The sequence below is a fragment of the Nuphar pumila genome, chromosome 13 (assembly GCF_984573655.1).
Source record: "Nuphar pumila chromosome 13, dmNupPumi1.hap1.1, whole genome shotgun sequence".
In the NCBI taxonomy this organism is placed as follows: Eukaryota; Viridiplantae; Streptophyta; class Magnoliopsida; order Nymphaeales; family Nymphaeaceae; genus Nuphar; species Nuphar pumila.
In genome coordinates, this window is record NC_143261.1 from 6,210,105 (window position 1) to 6,234,355 (window position 24,251).

General features: G+C 38.1%; 2 protein-coding genes and 1 pseudogene across 2 annotated transcripts; 2 read left to right on the forward strand and 1 right to left on the reverse strand.

Annotated features, from left to right (window-relative positions):
- The first annotated feature begins 1,978 nt into the window (after positions 1-1,978).
- On the forward strand, positions 1,979-7,390 carry LOC149817618 (cathepsin B-like protease 3). The gene is made up of 11 exons (XM_089985617.1): positions 1,979-2,167; positions 3,358-3,411; positions 3,538-3,618; positions 3,712-3,868; positions 3,990-3,994; positions 4,094-4,168; positions 4,517-4,642; positions 5,868-6,086; positions 6,712-6,825; positions 6,926-6,961; positions 7,063-7,390. Exons 1-11 carry the CDS (start codon positions 2,105-2,107, stop codon positions 7,195-7,197), a joined length of 1,065 nt encoding a protein of 354 aa, XP_089841743.1. The 5' UTR covers positions 1,979-2,104; the 3' UTR covers positions 7,198-7,390.
- On the reverse strand, positions 7,063-8,705 carry LOC149817619 (uncharacterized). Its single transcript, XM_089985616.1, has 4 exons — positions 8,215-8,705; positions 7,835-7,929; positions 7,663-7,748; positions 7,063-7,583 (listed from the first exon to the last, which is right to left on the reverse strand). Exons 1-4 carry the CDS (start codon positions 8,264-8,266, stop codon positions 7,454-7,456), a joined length of 363 nt encoding a protein of 120 aa, XP_089841742.1. The 5' UTR covers positions 8,267-8,705; the 3' UTR covers positions 7,063-7,453.
- Positions 8,706-14,895: 6,190 nt separating this feature from the next.
- On the forward strand, positions 14,896-22,636 carry LOC149817620 (SPX domain-containing protein 4-like; annotated as a pseudogene).
- The last annotated feature ends 1,615 nt before the right edge of the window (positions 22,637-24,251 follow it).

A 24,251-nucleotide genomic window follows, 5' to 3' on the forward strand; every position in this document is an offset into this window, starting at 1 on the left:
GATTGGATAAGCCAAATGCTCAATAGACATGGATCTATGAAGCACCAAATTCAGAGAAGCTGGCAATGGTAGGATCCGTTTTGTTGAGGATCCAAATAAGGCCCCCGGTAGTGACAGATCCTTATTTGTTCATCAGTTCAGATTTTGGATATCCAATATGATGATCTAGATTGGATATGTTTTTCTTAAACGCCTATCTTAAGTCAAGATCTTGTACATGTAATTGGCTACCAATTTTGGATCCACATGAATATATCTTCTGTTAGATCTATATTGGGGTCCATATTAAATCCATTTGTTTTGTAATTCTTACATCTAATACGAGCTCGTTCAAACTAGTAAAATAGGCTCGACATGGTGAACATGAACAACCAATGTTCGGCTTGTATAGGCTCATTGATTAATAATAAATATATTTTACATACATTTTTATATCATAGAGTGGAGATAGTTGGAGTGTTTGGCAATAAGTTTAAACTTCAAATCTTATTTCTTACAAGTTTGAAACAATTATTTAATTTTTATATGCTTATTTGAATAGTTTTAGCCTTTAGCTAGGGTCCAAATTTTATTCTTTCAAACAATAAAATATATATCTTTTTTTATAAATAAGTTGGCCCGTGTTTAGTCATTTACCTTCAGATTTTTATGAGCTAAGGTTAAGCTTGGCTTGACACAAGAAATGAGACGAGCTTGAGCACCCTATGTTCAGTTTGTTCGGCTCTTTTGCCAGCCCTACTGGTGGGAGAAAAGCTGAGACATGTGGGCTGGGCCCCGCTGCTGGTTCCCTCTGGGCATGGACCCAATTAAGGGTCAGCATGGTTTGATCCGAACCCGACCCATACAAAACCATATAAGGTCAGGGTTTGGTGGCAAAGAAGAAGGTTCAATTAGGATCCGGGTCAGGCCCTAGTGCATGGAGCTGTGTATGGTTTGTGAAATTTCATACCAGACCATGGTCTGACCTGAGTTCCAATTAAGACCCATGCTTTTTCATTAATGTAAAAAGAGAGAAAATATGTATTTTAAAGGGTATGCATCAGGCCTGGTTCATGTAATTCATATAGGACCTGGATATGGTTTTCTTTATGGTAGACTTGATCAGGCAAGACAGATCCAGGTTTGAACCCACCTGGGTCTGCTGACATCCCTGATCAGCACCACACCAATGTTGTCAGTATCGGTGTGAATCGGCCTCATATGGGCAAAAAATAGATACAATACTAACCTGAATAGGCTCGACATGGTGAACATGAACAACCGGCTTGTATAAAATGGGTCAGGGACATGGTGAACATGAACAACTGTGGGCTGAACTGGGTCTGACCCATATATATAACGGGCTGGATTTTTACTCAATAACTAATGCGGCAGGGCTTAAAAACTTGACCCAAACCCGGCCCATGACGAGCCGGGTTGGCTAGGCCCATCGGGCAGCCCGGCCCGTTGCCCACACCTAAACACAACCAAGGCTCGGACGAGACCAAGCCCACAGCAATGATTGGTCACTGAGCGGTCCACGTTGGCACAAAACGAATGGTTAGAAAAGCGGTTCTCTCGAGATTCAAGACGGCACGCAACTCACCACTGACTGGTTGGTGACAACAGATTCCCATCATATGATATATGATGGAATCACATTCTGCACTCAATCCTAGCCGTCCAATCGACGGCTACAATCAGTCCACATTCCCACCTGCATGCGGAGAGATAGTAGCCATGGAAGTGCATCAGTTGGACGGCTAGGATCTAACCATCTGACATATGATGCCGGATGGTAGGATCCTTTTTTCTGATTGGTCGGAAGGCCTCGTAAAGGACCCAACCGAAGTTCTCTATTTTCGGGAAAAGGACCAACGTCCCAAACGGCGTACAACGTCTGAAAGCGGAACGAAATTCGTGAATATCACGTTGGTTTCGGGAACATGTTCGCGATTCTGATGTCATGAAATCATGATATTCTGGGGCTATTTAAGCGCCCGCCACCAATCCCCGACTGTGGGTGACCATCGTCTCTCTCTCTCTAGATTTCTGCCGTAGAGAGAGGGAAGGGCGAAGAGGAAGAAGGGCAAGAAATTTAGGGGGAGGGAGGTGAGGAATCGGGATGGGGAGGTCGTTGGTCGCGTTTGGGTTCTTGATTTTAGTTGCGATTTCCGCGATTGGCGAGGTATCGCTGTTTTCCGGTTGGTTCTGTTTGGGAGATCCTGTTTTTCCGCTGTTTTTTTTTCTTTTTGCTGTTTCTCTGATTTTATTGCAAGAGAAGTTCTGAAATCTCGGTTTCCTTTCTTTCTTTCTTTTGTTTTTGCCAATTTGAGTGTCGGAGATTCTGCTTCTAGAGTGGTTGCCGTACCGGGGGAGGACCGTTTTTGGTACCGTTCGGAAGATCCCGTTTTTGTGATATCGTTTTTTAGGGACTTTTCCTTTTTTGATACTGTTTGGAAGATCCGTTGTACGTGATATCGTTTATTTTATAACTTTATATGGGGTTTCAGAAAAGTTTGTAAGATCCGTTTCGTGATATCGTTTTTCAAGGGGTTTCACCTGTTACAGCCAGACAAGTCGTTAAAGTTTGTTGTTCTCTTTTTCTCCTCAATTTGTGATTTTTTGTGCGATTTTTAATTAACGACTTCCTCGTTGTCCCCTAAGCTACTTAGTTTTTCCTCTCTCTCTCTCTCTCTCTCTACAGGTTTTATGTTTTTCGCGATTAATTTCGTGACTTTGATGTTGTACAGCGAGAGATTCTTTAAGTTCCGACTTTTTTAGTTTGTGATTCTGGATTAAAATTTTGGTTGGTTTTTCTAGTTTTTAAGGGGTAAGGTTCCCTCATTCACTCCCTGGCTGTTTAGAGAGCTACCCTTTTAATTAATGATGCCTTTCTGATAAATTTGTTGATCATCAAATTTTTGCTTCTTTTTTTCGGGTTTGGTGTCGTTGGAAAGTTCCTGTTTTTCAGCCTATGAGTTTCATTAATAATTTCATAAGTTTAATATGGCATTTGAGAACTTTTAAGATGCAGATTTTTTTTTTTTTTTGAGATTCTGGGCTGTTCCCCCCTCCCTTCTCTGTTTGGCATGTTTTTTAGATTCAACTGCCATTTTATGAGAGTAAATAACTTAACATCAATAATAAAAAATCAAGATATTATAGCGATATTTGCAAAGAGGCTATTTTATGAGAGTAAATCACTTAACATAATTGTAAAAAGTCACGATGTTATTGTGATATTTGCAAAAAGGCCAGACATATTGAATCTATGCTTGTTAGTTTTTAGATTTAAAAGATTAATGCATTTTTTATTTTGTGTTTAACAACTATATTTGTTAGGGAATACCATAATTCATTTTTTTTTCATGTTAGGTATTTGCTGTGAAACCAATACCGTCAATTGGTAACAATGTCAAGGTTCTTCAGGTTGGTCTTGTTTAATGGGATTTTTTTTTGTTCAGATTACTGACTTGTCAATAGTTACTTGGTTGGAATGGTTATTAAACATGGAGTATCTTTTCTTTTTCCCATTCTTTCTCTTTTGATGTATAGGAATCTATAGTACATCAAATAAATTCAAATCCAAAGGCTGGATGGGTGGCCGCCATAAATCCGGGCTTCTCAAATTACACAGTGAGCTTCAAGTTTATATTCTTTCTTTTATTGGCCTGAGTGATTCATGGTAGTATGCTTACAGTTAATAGTTTTCTGTTCTATGAATTAAAGATCGGGCAATTCAAACTCATCCTTGGAGTGAAACCAACACCTAAAGATGCATTAGAGTCCACGCCTGTTATAATTCATGACAGAAGCTTAAAGTTGCCACAGCATTTTGATGCACGAACTGCCTGGCCACAATGTAGCACAATCAGGAGAATACTTGGTATATTACTTGAGCAATGGCATTTTTGGCTTTCAAACTGAATCTTGATTGGAGCTGACCTTTTCTTCTCCTTTCTCTAAATCTGTGAACTGCTTGTTTTGATATCATATCGGCAATACAGATCAGGTAATTCCCAAACTACTGGTTTCTTTCAATTTATTCTCTGCTAACACATAGCTTAAGCATGCCTGATTCTTCCTTTTGTTCCTCTTTTCTTTTTAACAGGGCCATTGTGGTTCCTGTTGGGCGTTTGGAGCAGTGGAATCTCTGTCAGATCGTTTCTGTGTCCATTTTGATGTGGTAGTGTTCTCTATATACAGTTGTATTGATGCTCCATTGAGAAACAAGATTTAAGGGATTTGGGCCTTTTGGCTAGTTTGTATTGATGCTCCATTGAGAAACAAGATTTAAGGGATTTGGGCCTTTTGGCTAGTTGGGACTTTGAGAGGATGAGTCATGGAGTGCTAATGGACATAGACATGAGCTGAGTCTCTTGGCAAACCATGAAGGCACTGACCTGTTCAAGTTCCTGATTCAACTATCCATGTGTTGGGATACATAGCCTTCATAGAGTGTGTGATAGACCACTTTCTTTGATATGATGAAGATTTCCTTCCTTTTCTGACTAGTTTAAATTATCTTCTGCAGAACATCTCCTTATCTGTGAATGATCTCCTCTCATGCTGTGGGTTCTTGTGTGGAGATGGATGTGATGGAGGCTACCCTATCAATGCATGGAGATACTTTGTCCGGAATGGTGTTGTCACAGAAGAGGTAAATTTTTTAAAGAAGAGCAAATTTCAACATATCCAACCGTCTTTCGAATCAAATATGAGCTCTTCAAATTTATGCAATTATTGTGGACCTGAATGGAGTTGTCTAGTTTCAAGTTTAAAGTTAGTTCACAATAACATTTTAAATTGGATTTCCAACTGTGAATGATGCTGGTAGTCCTACCCAACTTTTGTCTCTTTAGTCGTTTCACTTGTCTGGATTCATTCTTTGAATCATGGGGTAGATCTGAATTTGGCATGGTGCTAGTTGAGATCATTTCATCTAGAATAGTACCGTGATTATGGATACAGAGAGACTCAAGATGCACTACTGAATAGCTTGAGACTAGTTGATGCCAATCCATGTCCAGAACCATATTGGTCAAATCACCCAATATTGTGAAGACATTGCTTTTAGAGGTTTTGTTCACAAAAACAAAACAGGGGAAAGGCATTGTGATATTTGAGAAAACACAAAACTGAAATATCATGTTATTGCCGTGACATTTTTTGAGAAGTTCAGATTCTCTGAGTTTTTGAGTTTCTACTTTAAGTTATTAACATGATTAAAAATTCTTGAGTTTTTTTCAAGAAAACAATACTTTAAAGACATGGTTGGGTAAGCTGGATAACTGGGCATATATAGTGGGCTCACCACCACCAAAAGGCTTTCATAATAGAGTCCTCAGTGGCTAGCAGTTAGCTGTGCTTTGGAGTCATTCTCTCGAGAAAAACCCTTGCCTAAGTTATTGCTAGATTGAATTTGGTGATAATTTGGTGATTATCGTCAGAACATAGTTCATGCAGGATCAAATTGACTTTTTGGTTCTGTCTCAAGATTGTGGATTTTCAAACCATGAATTACTGTTGCTCCATAAGCTCCTTGCAATTGCTCATGAGGTTCTTTAGGACGAGCAATTGCAAGGATAATCAATTAAAAAGGGTCCAAACATCATAGGGTGAAGATCTTATATGACCTAAAGTGTCTGAAATAAATACTTGCGCCTACTACCATTCTACTTTCTCGAGTTATTCTAGTAAACCTTTGGAATTTTGACGATGGTCAGACTATTGAGATTCACAGAATGTTTCACAACTTTTAATTTATCTTCTTCTCGTAATCTCATAAAGTCATAATGCATATGCCAAACGTACATTCTCGTTGCCTTTATCTGTCTCTAGGATGTCTAATGAGTTCTCTCACATTAACAAATTTTATCTGGCAGTGTGACCCTTATTTTGACGATGTTGGATGCAAACACCCCGGCTGTGAGCCCGCATATCCAACTCCCCGGTGTGAGAAAAAGTGCAAAGTGAATAACCAGATCTGGGGCCAGTCCAAACACTTCAGTGTGAATGCTTACAGAGTCCATTCAAGCCCCCACAGCATTATGGCAGAGGTTTACAAAAATGGTCCAGTGGAGGTTTCATTCTCTGTTTATGAGGTAAAAGGATATCTCTACTTTGGGCTCTGTTTGGGAGCATGTGTTGGAGCAGAAAGGAGAGTGGTGATGGGAGTGGGGATGAAAAGTGGGTAATGGGACTAGAGTTGTCAACTGCATCCTTTGACGCTGTAGTTGAAGTGTGGAGATGGGAGAGGCTATCTCCACACCCATCTCCACTCTCATTTCCCAAACAGCAACGGAGCTAAGGGTTTCAGTGAATCCCTATCTCCCCCTCAAATTCTCTCCCAAACAAAGGTCGATTGATCTTTCTTTTTTATGTAATTGCAATTAAAAATCACAAAAAAAAATTCTAGACCACAACAAGGAACATTGCGTTCCAAGGCTCCCATTCTCAGGACTTATAGGTGGCTAGAAAAGCCGGTTTTGATGTAATGGTTCTAAGATTCAACAACCATGAAAAATGAAATTCTTAGCTACTTACACACCGTTGAGTTGTGCTACTTGGGATTGGCTAAGTGAGCCATTGTGCAACTCTCCTGCCCAATGTGTTTGGTTGGTTGTGAAACTTCGGTGTCGCCTGAGTCAACCAAGTTTCAAGTCACAAATTGAGTAATTTATACTGATAACATGATCGGCTTAATGAACACTATGCTGTGGGTTGTAGGACTTTGCTTACTACAAATCAGGCGTTTACAGACACATCACTGGTAATCTATTGGGAGGCCATGCAGTCAAGCTAATCGGATGGGGAACCACAGATGAAGGAGAACATTACTGGGTCTGTTTCCATGAATTTCGATAAATCTTACCTTTCTTTGCCCTTTTCTCGTCTCTCTTATGAGAGCTTGGCTTATTTGATTTCGGGTTACTTTCTGCAGCTTCTTGCAAATCAGTGGAACAGGAGCTGGGGGGATGTAAGTTTCTAAATCGTCTTTATCTAATGCATATTCCATATTCCTTTTTCTTTTTTCTCCTTTTTCTCAGTTCACCGAATCATGTTGCTTGTTTCTTTCAGGATGGATACTTCAAGATTAAAAGAGGAACTAACGAATGTGGGATCGAGAAGGATGTGGTTGCAGGCATGCCATCATCTAAGAATCTAATTAGGAGCTTTGTTGGTGAAAATGAAGGACATGGTATCACAATTTGATATTTATAATTTATTGTTTTTATGAAATAGAACATGTATCCAGAATCTAATTAGGAGCTTTGTTGGTGAAAATGAAGGACATGGTATCACACTTCTATATGTGTAATTTATTGTTCTATGAAACAAAACATGTATTCCTTACAAGTGATTTCTAATAAAACCTGATTCCATCTCCATCTTACTTAACAAGAAACATAGCCTCTCACTTACACACCCTTATATACACATTTACATCCAATTCCATCCCATCTAAGAATCAATTGGCACACAAACCCTTTGTAGTTGTCATTTCTGCCACATGAAACTGCGCCATGTATTTGAAAGATCTGTCTTTGGTGTCCTCTTCTGGAGGTTCATTCAGGTACGCCCAACTGCTTCTGGTCCACCTGTTTGTAATTCAATTCTCAGGACTCATTAACCTGAAAATTATAATGGAAAAAAAGAAATTTCTTTCCAGCAACTTACCAGTCGTCCTTCTTCTTCACATTCTCCTCATCATTTACCGAATCAGTTTGCTGAATTTTGGTTTCTTGTTCCTCAAGATCGTTTTCCTCCAGAAAGGAAAAAAAAATCTGATTATGTCATAATTTCAAAGAAGAAGATGGGTTGAGGGGGATGTAGCAAAGATCTTTGTTACCTCTTTACAGTATGCTTCCTGTCCTGCACTTCTCTGCATCTTCCTGTAATTCTCTATCTCCTCTTTGGTGAAGGACTTGTTTCTTTCCAGACTAACTGGTTCAAGATAATAAGTGTGAATAGTAAACACAAATAAGAAGTGGGGAACTCATAGAAGTGCAAGATTGAACATCATGTAATTTTTGACATTGGAGCTACCCAGCATCATACATCACAAAGATGATTGGGGATCAACATCATATGGTGGTCATATATATTGTGTGCTGGACTGAACAGGCACACAAACCACCATCCTTGTTGATGACGATCAGTCATATCTGACATGAGCAGCTCCACCAAGCAATTGAATATGGTGCTGGATCAATTTTGATTGACTCTTACCTCTTTTAGGATCCACAAATGGCGAATCCCAACCTGCCATCAAAGAACCCATTGAGCCCAACAACTTTTGTGAGCAAAATCCAGCAGAATGATTGTTTTTCTGTGCTCTGATCCAGGATTCCTGTCCTTTTAATAAGGGTGGGGGTGGAGTATGGGAGCACACAGAACTCAGAAGGATGAAAACCACACAGGGAAGGTGGAAATTCAAAGAGGCGGTTCCCCATCAAGGAGTAGGGGCTCCTTTTTGTTGCAAAAACTGACCAACATGTCCCTGCTTTGGTTAAACCGAAATGCTGGGTCAATTTTCATGTTGAGAAGGATAGGAAAGATACTGAGTGATTTTGGAAGTGACATATCTGGATAACCATGAAAACAATAATTTTTGACATATATTGATGGTGTTTCATACTTATCCTCATAATTGCCCAATCTAATTGGTGGTGATGACGTTTTGGTATTCGTCGTCATCCTAATAAACGGTCTCACACGCAAAGTCATAAGGTGTGAATACCATGGGGGCTCCGCGTGTCTGGTAAGAGCAGCTAGTGCAGGTCACCTTGTATTGGAACGTTGCAGGTTCAAAACTCAATGGTATAGTTGTATAACAACTAACCCAACTTCCCTTTATATATATATATATATATATATATCTTGTGAACGTCGCATCCTAAGTTTTCTTTCTAACCAGGATAAGGTGCTATCACATGGTACACTTTGAGTGTGCCTCTGCACATGACTGCCCTCAATCTCCTTTTGGGTTTTATATAGAGTCAGCCAAAGATGGAGGGTATCAGGTGCAGCGGTACACTTCAAAGTGTACCATGTGATGGCACCTGATCCTGGCTCTTTTCTTTCCCCCAGTTTAACCACCGAGTCATGAGGGCCAGAGCCATAAAGAAAAATCTTTAAAATGCTCTCTCTCACACATGTCAACAATTCCAAGTTCCAATCATAGCAGGGAAAGACTTCACCTATAGGGGTTCATGGCCTTCATTGAGCTAGCTATGGCGCTCCACAAGTCTATTGATAAGACTGGCCAAGGGACCTGAGTTATTTTTAGGTTGTGAGCCTTTTTAAAGATCAAAATGGGATGTTTTCTGAGAGAGAGAGAGAGAGAGAGAGAGAGAGAGAGATGGGTGATGCTAGTTTGAGTTTTTTTTTTTATGAGGGTTTTTTTAGCAAAACCATCCATAGAAAGTTAGAAACAAGAAACCGAAGGGCTTTCTGAACATGGCTCTTAGACATTTTCTTCCCTTTCATTTTCACAATTTAAAATGCCCAACTTGGTGAAAATTGGGATTGCAGTAAGTTCTTCTACGGTAATAAACCACTCTATTGGTTTTTTATGGCCCCACTAATCCAATTTCACAGTACGCCCTATAGGGGAGTTGATTAGAGTAATTTTCTTATATTCATCGTCAACTTTTCTTTTCTTTTATTTTTTGGCTAGACCAGGGAAAAACTCTTCAGCAGCTATTGCATATTGGCTAGCCTTCGGTTGGTGAAACCTATGAGGCCTTCCCTGTTCATGAGAGAGTACACGGCTTCTACCTTGTGGCAAGGGACATCCCTCATGGGTTTCAAATCATGTTCATTCCATGTAGGTGACCTTTTTTAAGTTATAGTAACTCATTTGGAGTTATAACAAGGAATTTTCAAGAATTCTGTTACTCTTACATTACAATTCAAATCACCATATGACTACTGTTTGGGCCACTAGAATATGAGGACTAGAGTGTGAACCAAGATTTTCATAGTTTTTTTTTTCTCTTACTTGAAAATCAACAGCTCAAAATTTGTAAATATTCAAGCATCCAAAAACCACATTTATCAGATTAAGGAAGTACATTACCAAAATATGAGTCTGATTAGCTATTTATCCTAATGGGGATCTTAATTTACATACAATTAGGCCATCCATAATTGAATCATAGTCAGTGTTGAATTCAAAAAATAAAATTCAATCCAATCACATTAACAAATTAGCTGACCAAATTCAACCCAAGCCCCTACCACTTGCATCCCAAGTTTGAAGAATTAAAGGAGGTAGTTATGGAGTTTCTTCCTTAAGTATTTTTGCCCAAACGTGGAGTTGGCAAGTACTAGTGCCGATTTGAGGGATTGGAGGCCTTTCAACTTTTTAATTCCCCCAAATCCCTAGCTCTCAATTAGAGCCAAGGACTCAGCAGAAACATTCATGGGCAATGCAACCAGGGGACCCTTGGCTGCATAAGGGTGAATTCAATTTGCATTGGCTTGAGGATTAAGTCTAATGAACCAAACAGAGGGTGTTCAAGCTCAGCTCATTCTTATGATGAGTTGAGTAGAGCTTGAGCTCCTCATGAGCCCAAGTTAAATGAAATGAGCTTGAGCAGACTCATTTACCAAAAAAAATGTTTTTTAAAATTAAAAATAATATGATTGGGACTTTTAACCTATGAGCCAAGCTCCAACTGATTCATCTACAAAATATAACATTATTGCAAAGAGGATTTGAACTCTCAACTTGTTGTTTACAAGCCAAAACACTTCAACCATTTATAACCTATGATATGATGTGTTTAACATTAGATGAATTCAACCTTATGAAAATGATTAAAATATTATTAAAGAATGATATTTTTTTAAAGTGCATGATTAACTTTTTGGGGTATTATAGATCTTTTCTTTTTAAATCTCAAAAAGTAACTTTATATTTTAAAAAATGTCATTATTTTAAAGGTGTTTTTTAGTCATTTTCATATGGTTGAATCCATCTACGGTTAAACACTAGTTTAATGTTAGATTAATCCTATATCTATCACTAGTTAACAACCCTACAAGTTAAACCAAATAGAATATCTTTGTATTGGGCTTGCCAAACCTATTTGACAAGTTTGAACAAGCTCTTTATAAGCCGAACACAAGCCAAGATAGACATAGCAGCTCGTCTGATTTCCCAGCCCTAGAGTTGATAAAAAAGGGAACAAGTAAACTGGTGATTTATAAGTCTATTATAAAAATGCCAACACAATTTGTTTTTTTTTTAATGACAGGCTGACTTAACAGTGTTGCTCTATAACTGTGACGACCAACACAACATTGTTATGAATGTACAAGTATTATTATTATTTTTTCTTTTTCTTTTTTGGGTAGTTTTTTTTATCCATAGTTTTTAATATGGACTATTGGCGGGCAACAAAGAACCAGGTCCTACTTTCAGGATGGGTAAATCATGAGCATTAAGTTGGTCAGGTTCAGAAGGGTTGAATATGGAAACTGGATTTGGTGCAGGGCCCATGCCAAATCCAGGTGATTCAAGGCTGAAGATTTGACATTCTAGCCTGCTAGACTGACATGAGGGATCCGCTTAGAGATACTGATACGTGAATCTCAAATTCCTGGTTGATGCAGAGTGCAAATCAGATATGACTGATGTCCACACGATCCAATTTGATCCAATCTTTTTCCTTGGATATTTACTAGTTTTGGGTCATAGCTTGTATTTGGTTGTCAAATCTACACTAGGTCTATATTCATTTAGAATGTTCAACAAGCTAGAAAACTTTTCATAGTATCTATGAAATTAAGTAGATTTTGTTAGTTACCATTGTAATTTCGTATGTCACAAAAACATGGAATACAAGATCCGGATATGAGACACGGATTCACGGAATTAAAAAAAAGACACGAGGGCTATATATATATATATATATATATATATATATATATATATATATATATATATATATATATATATATATATATATATATATATATATATATATATATATATATATATATATGGAGAGAGAGAGAGAGAGAAGGGTGTAATGTCCGACTCCCTTAGAAGGCAAGTCTGTCACGCTTGGCGCATCGGCTTACTTTTTATTTTTTTACATTTTTACGACCTTTAGTTGCGGGCTTGACCGCTGTTAAAAGTCTGGGCAAAAAATGATGCTTTAGCAGTAGTTGCTGATCCACACGGGATCAGTGGTGGAAATGGGATCCATAAACTGTGTCCACAAACCGTGTGTTAAATAGGTTTTTCGGGTTTTTTTTATTTTATTTTCAAATTCTGACTGTACAGATGTGATCTATGTATATTTTATAGGGACCTTGAAGCATTTGATTCCAACACATGGGTGGGTTTTTATAAAGTTCAAAAAATCAACAGTCTAAAATCTTTGTTCGAGGCTCCAAACATCAAATTTTCATCGAAAACACATGATCCAGGTGTAGATTCTTAGTAAATCGACCATGCTCAATACATAGAGAACTGAAAAAGCCCATTTAACATGCGGTTTAGCACCAAATGAGTTTAGCATGGACCCATTACTCTCTCTCTCTCTCTCTCTCTATATATATATATATATAGAGAGAGAGAGAGAGAGAGAGAAATGCTATGGTGCTCTGGGAGCACCTACTCCCACTTAGTAGAAATCATACTTCTCAACATAGTTTATATGATAGGAATCATGCTTTGGATCATGTTTTTTTGACATAAAAATAAATTTTTTTAAGTCATAAAATTTTGATACATTGTGAGCCATTGATTTTTATTGGTCTTAAAAATCCTACATGTTTGCTACAATTACATGATCTAAAACTTGTTTTCTACTAAATAATGATTATAGATAATATCTGATCAACAAAAAAGTTCCAAAATTTTGAAAATCTAAAGCTTCTGTTACGTGGAAGTAAGTAGTCTGGGAGCACCCTAACATTAATATATATATATATATATATATATATATATATATATATATATATAGAGAGAGAGAGAGAGAGAGAGAGAGAGAGAGAGAAAGAGAGGCAAGCTGGGGTTAGGCAGACCTATACCAGTTATACAACTATAACATTGGGTTATGAACCTGCAACATCCCAACACAACAAAGTGACATGCACTAGCTGCTCCTACCAGACAAACTGAGCCATATATGTAATAAATATTCTAGTCAAAGTTGATTCCTTCAAAAGAACTAATGAAATTTTTTGAAGAGATGAAATGAAAAAAAGATGCTGGAATAGTTAAATGGGTGCCGACTTATGTTATTTCATTTAGTCACATCTTGCAATAATGTTTTTTTGTTTGCATTTGCACCGATTATTATTTGTTTATGTTTTATGTTTTATGTTTAATGAATAAGTGATCTATCTTATTAGCTGTAGATTTTTTTTTTAAAAAAATAATTAAACTTTGAGAAACATAGAAGCTTACGCCTCAAGGCATATGCCTTTTTCGAGTTTTTAAAAAAATGCATCAATACACCTCTAGCCTTTAAAAACCTTGCCTACCTTAAATTCTAACAACATGATTCATAGGTATGCTAATTGAAAAAGAAACATAAAACCCCTAAAATTCCAACCTAAATCAAGCACACATTCACGAATCATGTTTGATGTTGATTAAAAAAAGATAAACATACCTAATTAAATATTCATAATAATGAAGAAATCAAATAAAAAACTTAAATTCTAATAAAAATAAAAGATTTAGAGGTTTGATAAGCAATAACCAAAATCAAGCATTCATTGATGGAATCATGCTTAATGATATATAAAAAAAAATGACAAAAAATAAAACAAATTATAATTAAACATATGCAAAGCAATACCGTAATCTCTAAAAAAATTCATGGATTTATGTTCATTGAAAAAACCTTAATATTCTAACTAAAATCAAGTATTCACTACATGATTAATGTTAAATAAAAACATAAAAAAACCTTAAAACCCTGATTAAATATTTATAATATTTAAAAAATTAAATAAAAAACCCCAAAAAGAGCAAATAAAACCTTTAAAATCAAAACATTCATTCTATTATAAGATAATTCTTAATAAACAAATAAAAAAAATTAAATTCCTAATTAAACATTTATGTCATTTGAAAAAGCCAAATCAATACCTTAATTCTTAAAAATTTATAAATTTATGCTAACTTATAAAAACTTTAATTGTCTAGCTAAAATCAAACATCCATTATTTGCCTCATACTAATTTAGAAAATACATAAAAACCTTAATCCTAAAAAAGAACATGTAAAAAAAAAGGAAATCCAATCATAGAGATTGTCGAAGGGCATGTAGGACACCGGCCTAAAGAAGAGAGTACCCAAGAGGACTACAATCAGAATACTTAGGATCCTCGTTTTCATTTTCTTTGGGTTGTTTCCTTAGTTGATTCTTGCAAGTAACTATGCTATGCCTATCAAAGCAAACTATGTAACCCTCCTCCTTCGAAAAAAGAAAAGGAAGAACCAGAGGACCAACGAAAGTGGGTGCCATTGTCGCCAAAGAGAGGTATCATATTCCCCTTTGAGTTCAGAGCGTCGGGCATGAGTGGTGCCCACCTGCCTTGCGAGTCAAGGTGGGCACCGCCCACATACACTGCAGGTTAGGGTGAGCACTACCCCTTTGGGTGATTTTTGTGGGTCAGGATACGTGCCCACCGTCCCCACAAGGCGGCTCCGCCACCCCCTGATTGTCTTTTCTTTGAGGAAGAAGAACCTGAAAAAGCTGAAATTCACCACTTGTTTCAAAAAGAGAGAGAAATGGAGAAGGTGGTGCGCACGATCCCGTTTGATTTGACATTGACTTGGCGATCTCCATCGCCCGGATATATAAAACTTTTGATCGCCAAGGTTAGGGTTAGGGTTTCAAAAATCCCCATGGTTCCCTCTCAGGCTGATCGGGGACAATGAAGTTCGGGACGCACCTGGAGCAGACCCTGCCGGATTGGCAGGACAAGTTTCTCTCCTACAAGCCCCTGAAGAAGCTTGATGCAAATGTTCGTGGTTCGAGTTGGTAGCTGATTCAAGTGGTTGTTCGTGAATCGTCATTCCGGTGTTGGCTCATATTTTCGGGTTCATTTGTTCTTATATTGTCGTTATTTTATTATTTGTGTTTTTTTTTTGTTTCTATCAAAGTATTATTTGTGTTTTTTTTTTTGTTTCTATCAAAGTATATTGCTTGTGAGTTGCAATAGGTTATGTGTGAGTTTTTCGGTTGAATGAATAGAAGTCTTTCATGTTACGAAGTAGTGTTGTTGCTCACAAGAAATATCCCATTTTATCTATGATATTGCATAACTCAGTTTCCTGTCAAAACCGAATTTCCGAATCCCGAGTTGTCTGGAACGACTCCGAAGAATCACCTGTATCGGCTTTGATACTGGTCGGATTCTTACGTTTTTTATCTTTCCGAAAAGCTAAAATATTTTCCTACAACTTTGTAGTTGAAGTCATTTCATGAATTAGCCGTTTGAGTTCCTAAAAAGTACTATCAAAGTCGTAAACTGACAGAAGTCTACTTTCACCAGTTTGGTTCAGAACACTCCTAGTGGTGTTTGGTATTTTTTCGTTATCTGAAAATTTCTTGCATGAAAATTCATTTTGTTTAATTTTATGGAAAGCTAAAACCTAGATCTACAATTTTCATGTTTTCAGTTTTAATTGAATCTTCGTTTAAGTACCTAAAAAATACTGTCGGAAAATTTAGTTTTTTTATCAACAACTCATACCATTTTCCAGAATTCAAAAATTTATAGAGCATTGCAGAAAACTCAAAAAATTCTGAATTTTAGTTCGTTGAAAAGGTCTGAATTTGACCTTCAATTTCTCAGTTGGGAGTTTTCAGGGTTGAAAACCTTGTCGAACAAGCTGTCTGCAAAATTCGAAAGTCTGTCATAACCTTGTTTGTCTGTCCTAGTTTCGGGTTCGTAGAACAAACACCGCTAATCCAAATCCAGTGATTTTGGATTCGTTGGAAAGTTGTGCGAGTCACGCACAACTTTTATTTGGGTTGTATATGTTGAAGTAGCCCGAAATTTTGTTTTCTAAAGTTCTGTTCGGACTCATTATGGTATAAGCTTTCGTGCGTGTCAAGATCCGTTTGAATCTTGAATCGTGGATCGGTGCATACCCCGTCCACATCGCTGGTCAAGAAGGTCTCCGGGGCCGGCCCTCCCGCCCCGAAACGATTTATGTGGCTAGGGGAGCCCCGGCGACGGCGGATCCTTCTCCAGCAAAACGCCGTATTGCACGGGAAGGCGGTGACGTCGATCCCGGGCATGATTCTGACGGAGTTAAGGTTTCGGCTCCCGGAGAGGACGGGAAGGCGGGCAGCGCCTGTAGGGAGGAGTGGTTCGTCGGACTCCTCGATCGGGAATTGGAGAAGCTCAACGATTTCTACGTCGATAAGGAGGAGTTCATCATCCGATTGCAGGTAAGTTTTTATTCTATTTTGGTGGATTCTTCTTTTCTCTGTTTTTGGACAATTTTTGCCGATTTGGATGCAATTTTTTTGGTCTGTTTTTTGGAAATTTTTCGCCAATTTGGATGCTAATTTTTTTTGGATTTACATGCATTTGAAGATTGTTGCTGAATCGGGTGCACCAGTTTCCTGGAAATCTTAGGTTATGGGCGTCTCGCTTCCTATTACAATATCCGGACTCGTTTCTGTGTTTGGGATAAACTGGTGCATCCATGATCGGCATTCAAATTGCGAAATTCATTTACATGCTCTGTTTCAGTGCCAGTATTTTCATTGCGGAATGGCATACATATTTGTTTTTTGAATCAATTCCTGTCTGTAATCTGCAAGTATCGGTATCAGAATGTCCGTGGGAAGTAGAACAGGTTTCGCAGTTCTAATTCTTCCGATCATGCTGAATTTGTGGTAGATTTCATGATTGTTCGTGATTCTAATTCTTCAAGTCATGCCGAATTTGTGGTAGATTTCATGATTGTTTGCGATTCTAATTCTTTCAGATCATGCCGAATTTGTGGTAGATTTTCATGATTGTTCGCGATTCTAATTAACTCCGCCTATGTAGTTATACACTGCCGGTCCCAAGCCCGGATAAAGGAGGAGGGTTGCGGTAGGCCTGTGACAGCCAGCATAAAAACTTTGTCATATCCTATGAAAATGAACCAATATGAGAATTTCGTTGGGGCGTTCCCTACTGAGCGACGCGCTGTACTCTCTAGGCCCGGAGGCAGTGATAAATGTGCAAGGGTTGCTAGGTCGTCGCCCAGAAGCGACGCGTCACACCGGCGCCCGGGTGTGGTGTCAAATAGGCAAGGGTTCCCTCGCTTTGTTGGACGGGTGGGGGTAAAGAAGTTAGTCCAAGACCATAAAATTAGGTTAGCCACTTAGAACATAGGGTCTTTAACTGGTAAGTTGGTAGAGTTAGTAGATGTTATGTGTAGGAGAAAGATTGATATTTTATGTCTTCAAGAGACCAAATGGGTAGGTGAGAAAGCTAAAGTGATAGAACCTTGGGGATATAAGATTTGGTATACAGGAATAAATAGGAATAGGAATGGAGTAGGGATTGTTATGAGTCGTCAGTTTATAGATAATGTAGTTGAGGTCCGTAGGAAGGGTGATAGAATTTTACTTATTAAATTAGTATTAGGTACGGATATTATTAATATTATTAGTGTTTATGCACCTCAAGTAGGTTTAGATGATTCCATTAAGCATCAATTTTGGGAAGATTTAGATGGAGTAGTACAAGAGACATCTTATGGAGAAAAGCTTTTCATCGGCGGTGACCTTAATGGACATGTAGGCATTAGTAGGGATGGATTTGAGAATATCCATGGAGGCTATGGTATAGGAGAAAGAAATGAAAGTGGAGAAAGGATTTTAGATTTTTGTTTGTCCTATGATATGATCTTAGCAAACACTTGGTTTAGGAAGAGGGAGTCTCACCTAGTAACATTTAAAAGTGGGGTTAATACGAGTCAGATAGATTTTTTCCTACTTAGAAAGAGAGATAGGGGTTGCTGCATCGATTGTAAGGTTATACCAGGAGAAAGTGTAGCTACACAACATAGAGTCTTAATTTTAGATCTTAGAATTAGACAATGCCGCAAAAGGGATAGACATAGGATAGATCCTAGAATTAAGTGGTGGGCACTGAAAGGAGCTAAACAAGGAATGTTTGTAGAGCAGGTAGTTAAGGAAGTTGATTGGTGTCTCGAGGAGGATTCAGAATCAATGTGGAATAAGATAGCGGGTGGTATGAGAAAAGTAGCTAAGGAGGTATTGGGTGAGTCTAAAGGCGGTGCACCACTAGGTAAGGATACATCATGGTGGAACGAGGATGTCAAATTAGCTATTAAGGTTAAAAGAGAGTGTTATAGAAATCTAAGTAAGAGTCGTGATAATGAGAATTTGGAGAAGTATATGATAGCAAAGAAGGAAGCTAAAAAAGTTGTTCGAAACGCGAGGGCTAAGGTATTTAAGGAGGTTTATGACAAGTTGGATACCAAAGAAGGCGAGAAGGATATTTATAGGCTTGCAAAGATGAGAGATAGGAAATCGAAGGATTTGGGTATGGTTAGATGTATCAAAGATGAAACGCAAAGGGTTTTAGTCAAAGATGAGGAGATTAAGGAGAGATGGAAAGATTATTTTGATAAGCTATTTAATGATAGTCATGCTCAAGATCTTGGAGACTTCTCCATTCCTTTTCATGAGATAAATCGTGACTTCATGCGCAAGATTCAAAAGAAAGAAATTGCAGAGGCTTTGAAGAAAATGAAATCAAGAAGGGCAGTTGGCCCAGATGGTATACCTATCGAGGCTTGGAAATGCTTGGGAGAGAAAGGTTTAGAATGGTTGACAAATCTTTTTAACTTGATTTGGCGAACAAATAAGATGCCTAATGAGTGGAGGAAGAGTACTTTGGTGCCTTTATATAAGAATAAGGGTGATATACAAGATTGCACAAACTATCGTGGTATAAAACTCATGAGTCATACTATGAAACTTTGGGAGAGGGTGATTGAGTCTAGGTTGAGGAAGGTTGTCATGATATCGGAGAATCAATTTGGTTTTATGCCTGGAAGATCAACTATGGAAGCTATACATCTTTTTAGACAACTTATTGAAAGATATAGAGAGAGGAACAAAGATTTGCATATGATTTTTATTGATTTAGAGAAGGCATACGATAGAGTACCTAGGGACGTTCTCTGGTGGACAATGATGAAGAAAGGTGTTTCTCTCAAGTACATTAGTATAATTAAAGATATGTATGAAGGAGTAGTAACCAATGTCCACACTTGTGGAGGGGTGACAACCAATTTTCCGATAACGGTTGGGTTACATCAAGGATCTGCTTTAAGCCCTTTCCTATTTGCGATAGTGATGGATGAGCTTACGAGATCAATTCAAGAAAATGTACCGTGGTGTATGTTGTTTGCTGATGATATTGTTTTGATTGATGAGTCTAGAGCTGGGGTTAATGCTAAGTTAGAATTATGGAGACAGACATTGGAAGCTAGAGGTCTTAAGTTGAGTAAGAGTAAGACTGAATATATGGAATGTCGGTTTAGTAAGCAACGAAGTAGTGATGGGAGTGTAGTGAAGCTTGGTGAGCAAGATATACCGGTGAATGATTATTTCAAATATTTGGGATCCATCATTCAAAAGTATGGAGAAATTGATGGAGATGTAAATCATAGGATAAAGGTTGGGTGGATGAAATGGAAAAGTGCTACTGGAGTGCTGTGCGATCGTAGAATGCCATTGCGGTTGAAGGGAAAGTTTTATAGGACGACTATTAGACCCGCTTTACTTTATGGTACGGAATGTTGGGCTGCCAAGAGACATCATATTCAAAAAATGAGTGTAGCTGAGATGCGGATGCTTAGATGGATGTGTGGAAATACAATAAAAGATAAGATTCGGAACGAAGAGATACGTAAGAAGGTAGGTGTTGCACCCATTGAAAATAAGATGCGAGAGAATCGTTTACGGTGGTTTGGACATATTCGGCGAAGGCCTAATGATGCTCCAGTTAGAAGGTTGGAGAAATGGGAAAATATATTAGTTAAAAGAGGTCGGGGTAGGCCTAGGAAGACTTGGATGGAGATGATAGGAAAGGATATGAATGCTTTGAACCTCACCGAGGACATGGCGTTGGATAGAAATGATTGGAGGAAAAGGATTCATGTGGAAGACCCAAAATGAATTTCTTTTTTGGTTCATATCGCTGACCCCAATTGTTTTGGGATGAAGGCGTAGTTGTTGTTTGTTTGTTTGTTTGTTCGCGATTCTAATTCTTCAGATCATGCTGAATTTGGGGTAGCTTTCATGACAGTATGAGATTATAGTTCAGATCATGCTGAATTTGTGGTAGCTTTCATGACGGTATGAGATTATAGTTCTTCAGATCATGGTTAGCTTTCATGATGGTATGATCAAATGTAACCCCTCTGTGAAATGGTGCGTAGGGAAACAAAACGATATTCACCAAATGCTGAACCTACGTGGGCTATCCCTCAGCTTGATTACCAAAATGATCTCAATTTCTTAGTAGTTACATGAATTATATTTGAATTTCTCGTTGGAACTGATGTATCTGATCATTCCAATTGTGCATGAGACACCTAGCCTTGATAAGAACTCTCAAGATCATTTGTGATAACAATTACAGGTTCATGCGTGCTCTCGTCTGTAACAAATTATCCCTTCTCAATCATGAGAAAAAAAAATTGTTACATGGGAGATGTTCTTCTTGCTGATCATGTTCTTCTATATTTTCCTATGATATTTTCACCATATTTACTAACATTTCAATAATTGGGACTATTCATTTGATTATAGCATCCCTGTCATCCATTCATTCTACATTCAGTATATCATACACTTCATTGCTGATGCATAACAACATGATTGAAGCTTTTCCTTATCTTTTGAGCCACACCAGCCATTCAGCTTGATCTTGTTTAATCATTCTATGCTGCCTTATCTTTCATATTGTCTGTTGAAGCTTATTTCTTTTAGTTTCTGCCTTTCTGGTTTGCTAATTCTAGTGATTGATGGTTCTCAGAAACCAATTTCCATATCCACTGGTTATCTGGACAAATTATGCTATCCTTGTAGGTCATAGTTTAGTCACTATGAGCTATGTCACATGGATACAGATGCGGGAGTGGGACAGGTTGTGGATACGCTTGGTACAATACGATAATTTTAAAAAATTAGGACACGGGGATACAACTGTATGCACACATAGATGTATATATGTTTGCGACAATTCTAATTCATGAACATCAAATAATGAAACTATGTTGAAATTGAAGTGTAATATAATTGATGACAGATTTAAAAAAAAACTCAAGTGGATATGAAATAAGTAAAAAAGATTATAAAAAAACTAGGTAAAGCTAATAACACAATGTTGAGTATAAAATTCATTTGGCTATGCCCATGAAGTGTCATGTCGTGTCCACGAAGTCTCCGACTGTCGTGTCGTGTGGACACAAAATATACATGCTAAGTGAAGTGTCCATGTGACAGTCTATGAGATAGGTGTAGTTAGCTGTATTATTCCCTCAAACCCATATACTGGAATTGTTCGTTTGCAACTATTTTTCCTTGGACAGCTAAGCTGGCAATGATGTTGATCTTACATTATTATATCTTAAGTATATGGTTCTACTCCACAGTAGATGTTTCTGACATATTTTTAAGTTTTATTTTGCTTTTAATGATCTTGATTATTAGCTATTAATAAGATTAGTATGACTACTTATTATGAATATACCCGTAATTATGTTTGTAACGATAATGAGCTTGGTCCATAAGAAATTCCCATCTCTATTGTATTGCTTTATAGGGACTTTGTATTCTAACTGTAACTTATTTGATACTAAAAAAAGGTCATATAATTCATTTTAGTTTCAGTTTGTTCCTCACTCATTCTGCAGGAATTCAAGGAAAGGATAGAAAGAGTGAAAGAGAAAACCCATGGTAGTGGTGATTTCACATCTGAGGGGGAGTTTAGTGAGGAGATGATAGACATCTGCAAGGACTACGTTGCCATCCATGGGGAAATGGTGCTTTTGGAAAACTATAGCTCTCTTCTTAACTTTATAGGTAGTTTTTGCCTCTTTCCTACCCTTCTTGGACTATGAAATTCACCTTGCAATGGTGCCTAAAGGAATTCTTATTTGCAGGTCTTGTAAAGATTCTGAAAAAATATGACAAGAGAACTGGGGGCACTATTGCGCCTGCCTTTCATACAACGCGCCCTTCATCAACCTTTCTTCACAACAGAACCTCTTACCAGGCTTGTCTGTGAATGTGAAGCCAATCTTGATCTTCTTTTCCTCCTGACAGCAGAAGTGGTTGAACCACAGACACATGCCGAGCAGAGAGGCAGCTCAAGCTCCGTTGAGACTGCAGTGTCTCTTCAGGACAACGCGGATGAAATCTACCGAAGTGCGTTGGCAGCGATGAGGATGATACAAGGGCTTCAAAGAGAGAGCTCGACTTACAACCCTTTGTCTTTTGCATCCTTTTTCCATAACCAGGATGATAACGAGTCGCAAGCTGCTACAGCTGAGAACTCTGTTTCCAACTCAACAGTTTTGCAGAATGATCAAGAGACGTCCTTTCCTGTAAGTAAAGCTGAATAAACCGAGGAGGTATTTTCTTATAACAAATGGGTAAATATTGAGAGAGAATAGGTAGAACTTCTAAAAAGTGGACTTTGGTGTAGATGATGGTGATTCCTGCTTGTTATAAAGCTTTGTAATAAAATCTCCTAATAAAATTCCAAGGAATTTAATTGGCTTTTTTACTGTCACAATGATTCTCTTGGGCATTTAAACTTGGTTTCAGAGAATTGATAGATCAAACTGCAGAAACAGGCATGGTATCTATGCATTCTTAAAAAGGAGGTACATTTTTATCTTCACAATCCTATTGAAGCTGAACTGAGCAGCCCTTGTTCGAGATCTGCACACAAGCTCATATCAAACTGAACAAGGGGCGCATGGCCCTTGTGCATGCAACGTTGGCGTTTTTGTCTTTCCCAAGAATCGCAAGAGTGGTGTTAGATGAATGTTAAAAGGGGTTCATTCTTGGTGTAGCATCAGCATTTTCCAATAAAATACGTATGAGGCTCTTCTAGACCTGTTGGCCACAGTGGTACCAATTAATCATGAAAATCCGGTGACCTAAAATAGAACTGGATCTGTAAAAAGACATACAATAGAACTGGATCTGTAAAAAGTGACTCGATTTGATTGCACTTCATGATCTGTGAGAAGACTGACAAACTTGGATAGGTTGGACGAAATTGGTTTTTGCCAGCAGTTCCTTTACTAATTTCAGACCAGACTCGAGACTGCAATTAAAATATTAAGAGGGTTTACTTTCACCATTGAAGATCTTAAAAAAACAAAAAGAGAAAACAAACCCCTAGGGGTTGCCCGCTTGGCCTCGAGCTTGTGGATAGGAAGCTTTCCTCCTTTACAAGTTCGAATCCCCAAGGCACTCTCTTCTGCAAGGCAATGCATGGCAGCGCTTTCTGAAGGGAGAGAGAAGTACATCACGGTTTTACTCCAGATTAAACCAGCACGCTTTGGAGGTGAGCTTTCCACACCTCAAAAAAAAAAAATCCTCAAGACCAGTTCACAGGAGATTAAAATCACTTTTTGGATTTTTTTTTTAAAGAATATGTAAAGCGTGGTTGCTTTAGATTCCACTTTTTTCAAATTTATTATTGTTAATTTTTTAACTTGGCAGAGAAGAAAAATAAAAGTAAAATATGCATTTACCAATTTTTTCTGCATCAATCTATCGCAGGCTTAAACCAATGGACATGATTCAGAGGTTAACAACAAAGGTCGAAGGGCCTCTTGTCCATCAGAAATCTTGCAAGAACAGTAATACCTGAAAATCACAGCCATTAAGAGTGATGATATGCATAAATGTGGCACCTTTTTTCCATGCGAGAGTGGCGGATCGCCTCCAGAATCAGAGACCTGGTCTTGCGGGTAGGTAGTACATACACCTCGACCCCCAGCAAGAGCCACCATGCTTCGCCTTGCAGAAGGGACTGCCCACATGGGGACTCAAACTTGGAACAGGGGGAAAGCTTCCTATCCCCAAGCTCGGGGCCAAGTGGGCAATCCCTTGGGGTCTAAATGTGGCATTTTGGAACAGGCAGAATTAGTGGATTGATGTAAGGTACACAGATTATGCAAATGAATATTACCTTGTGATGAAAAGGGCGCCAGCCATCTC

Bases quoted from the DNA above. Each gene is read 5' to 3' on its own strand.
- LOC149817619 (XM_089985616.1), bottom strand. From the start codon at position 8,266: ATGGGTTCTTTGATGGCAGGTTGGGATTCGCCATTTGTGGATCCTAAA. The intron at 7,930-8,214 runs GTAAGAGTCAAT...ATCTTGAACCAG, and splicing joins ATTTGTGGATCCTAAAAGAG to TTAGTCTGGAAAGAAACAAG. The intron at 7,749-7,834 runs GTAACAAAGATC...TCCTTTCTGGAG, and splicing joins AGGAAGCATACTGTAAAGAG to GAAAACGATCTTGAGGAACA.
- LOC149817618 (XM_089985617.1), top strand. From the start codon at position 2,105: ATGGGGAGGTCGTTGGTCGCGTTTGGGTTCTTGATTTTAGTTGCGATT. The intron at 4,643-5,867 runs GTAAATTTTTTA...TTTATCTGGCAG, and splicing joins ATGGTGTTGTCACAGAAGAG to TGTGACCCTTATTTTGACGA. The intron at 6,962-7,062 runs GTAAGTTTCTAA...TGTTTCTTTCAG, and splicing joins GGAACAGGAGCTGGGGGGAT to GATGGATACTTCAAGATTAA.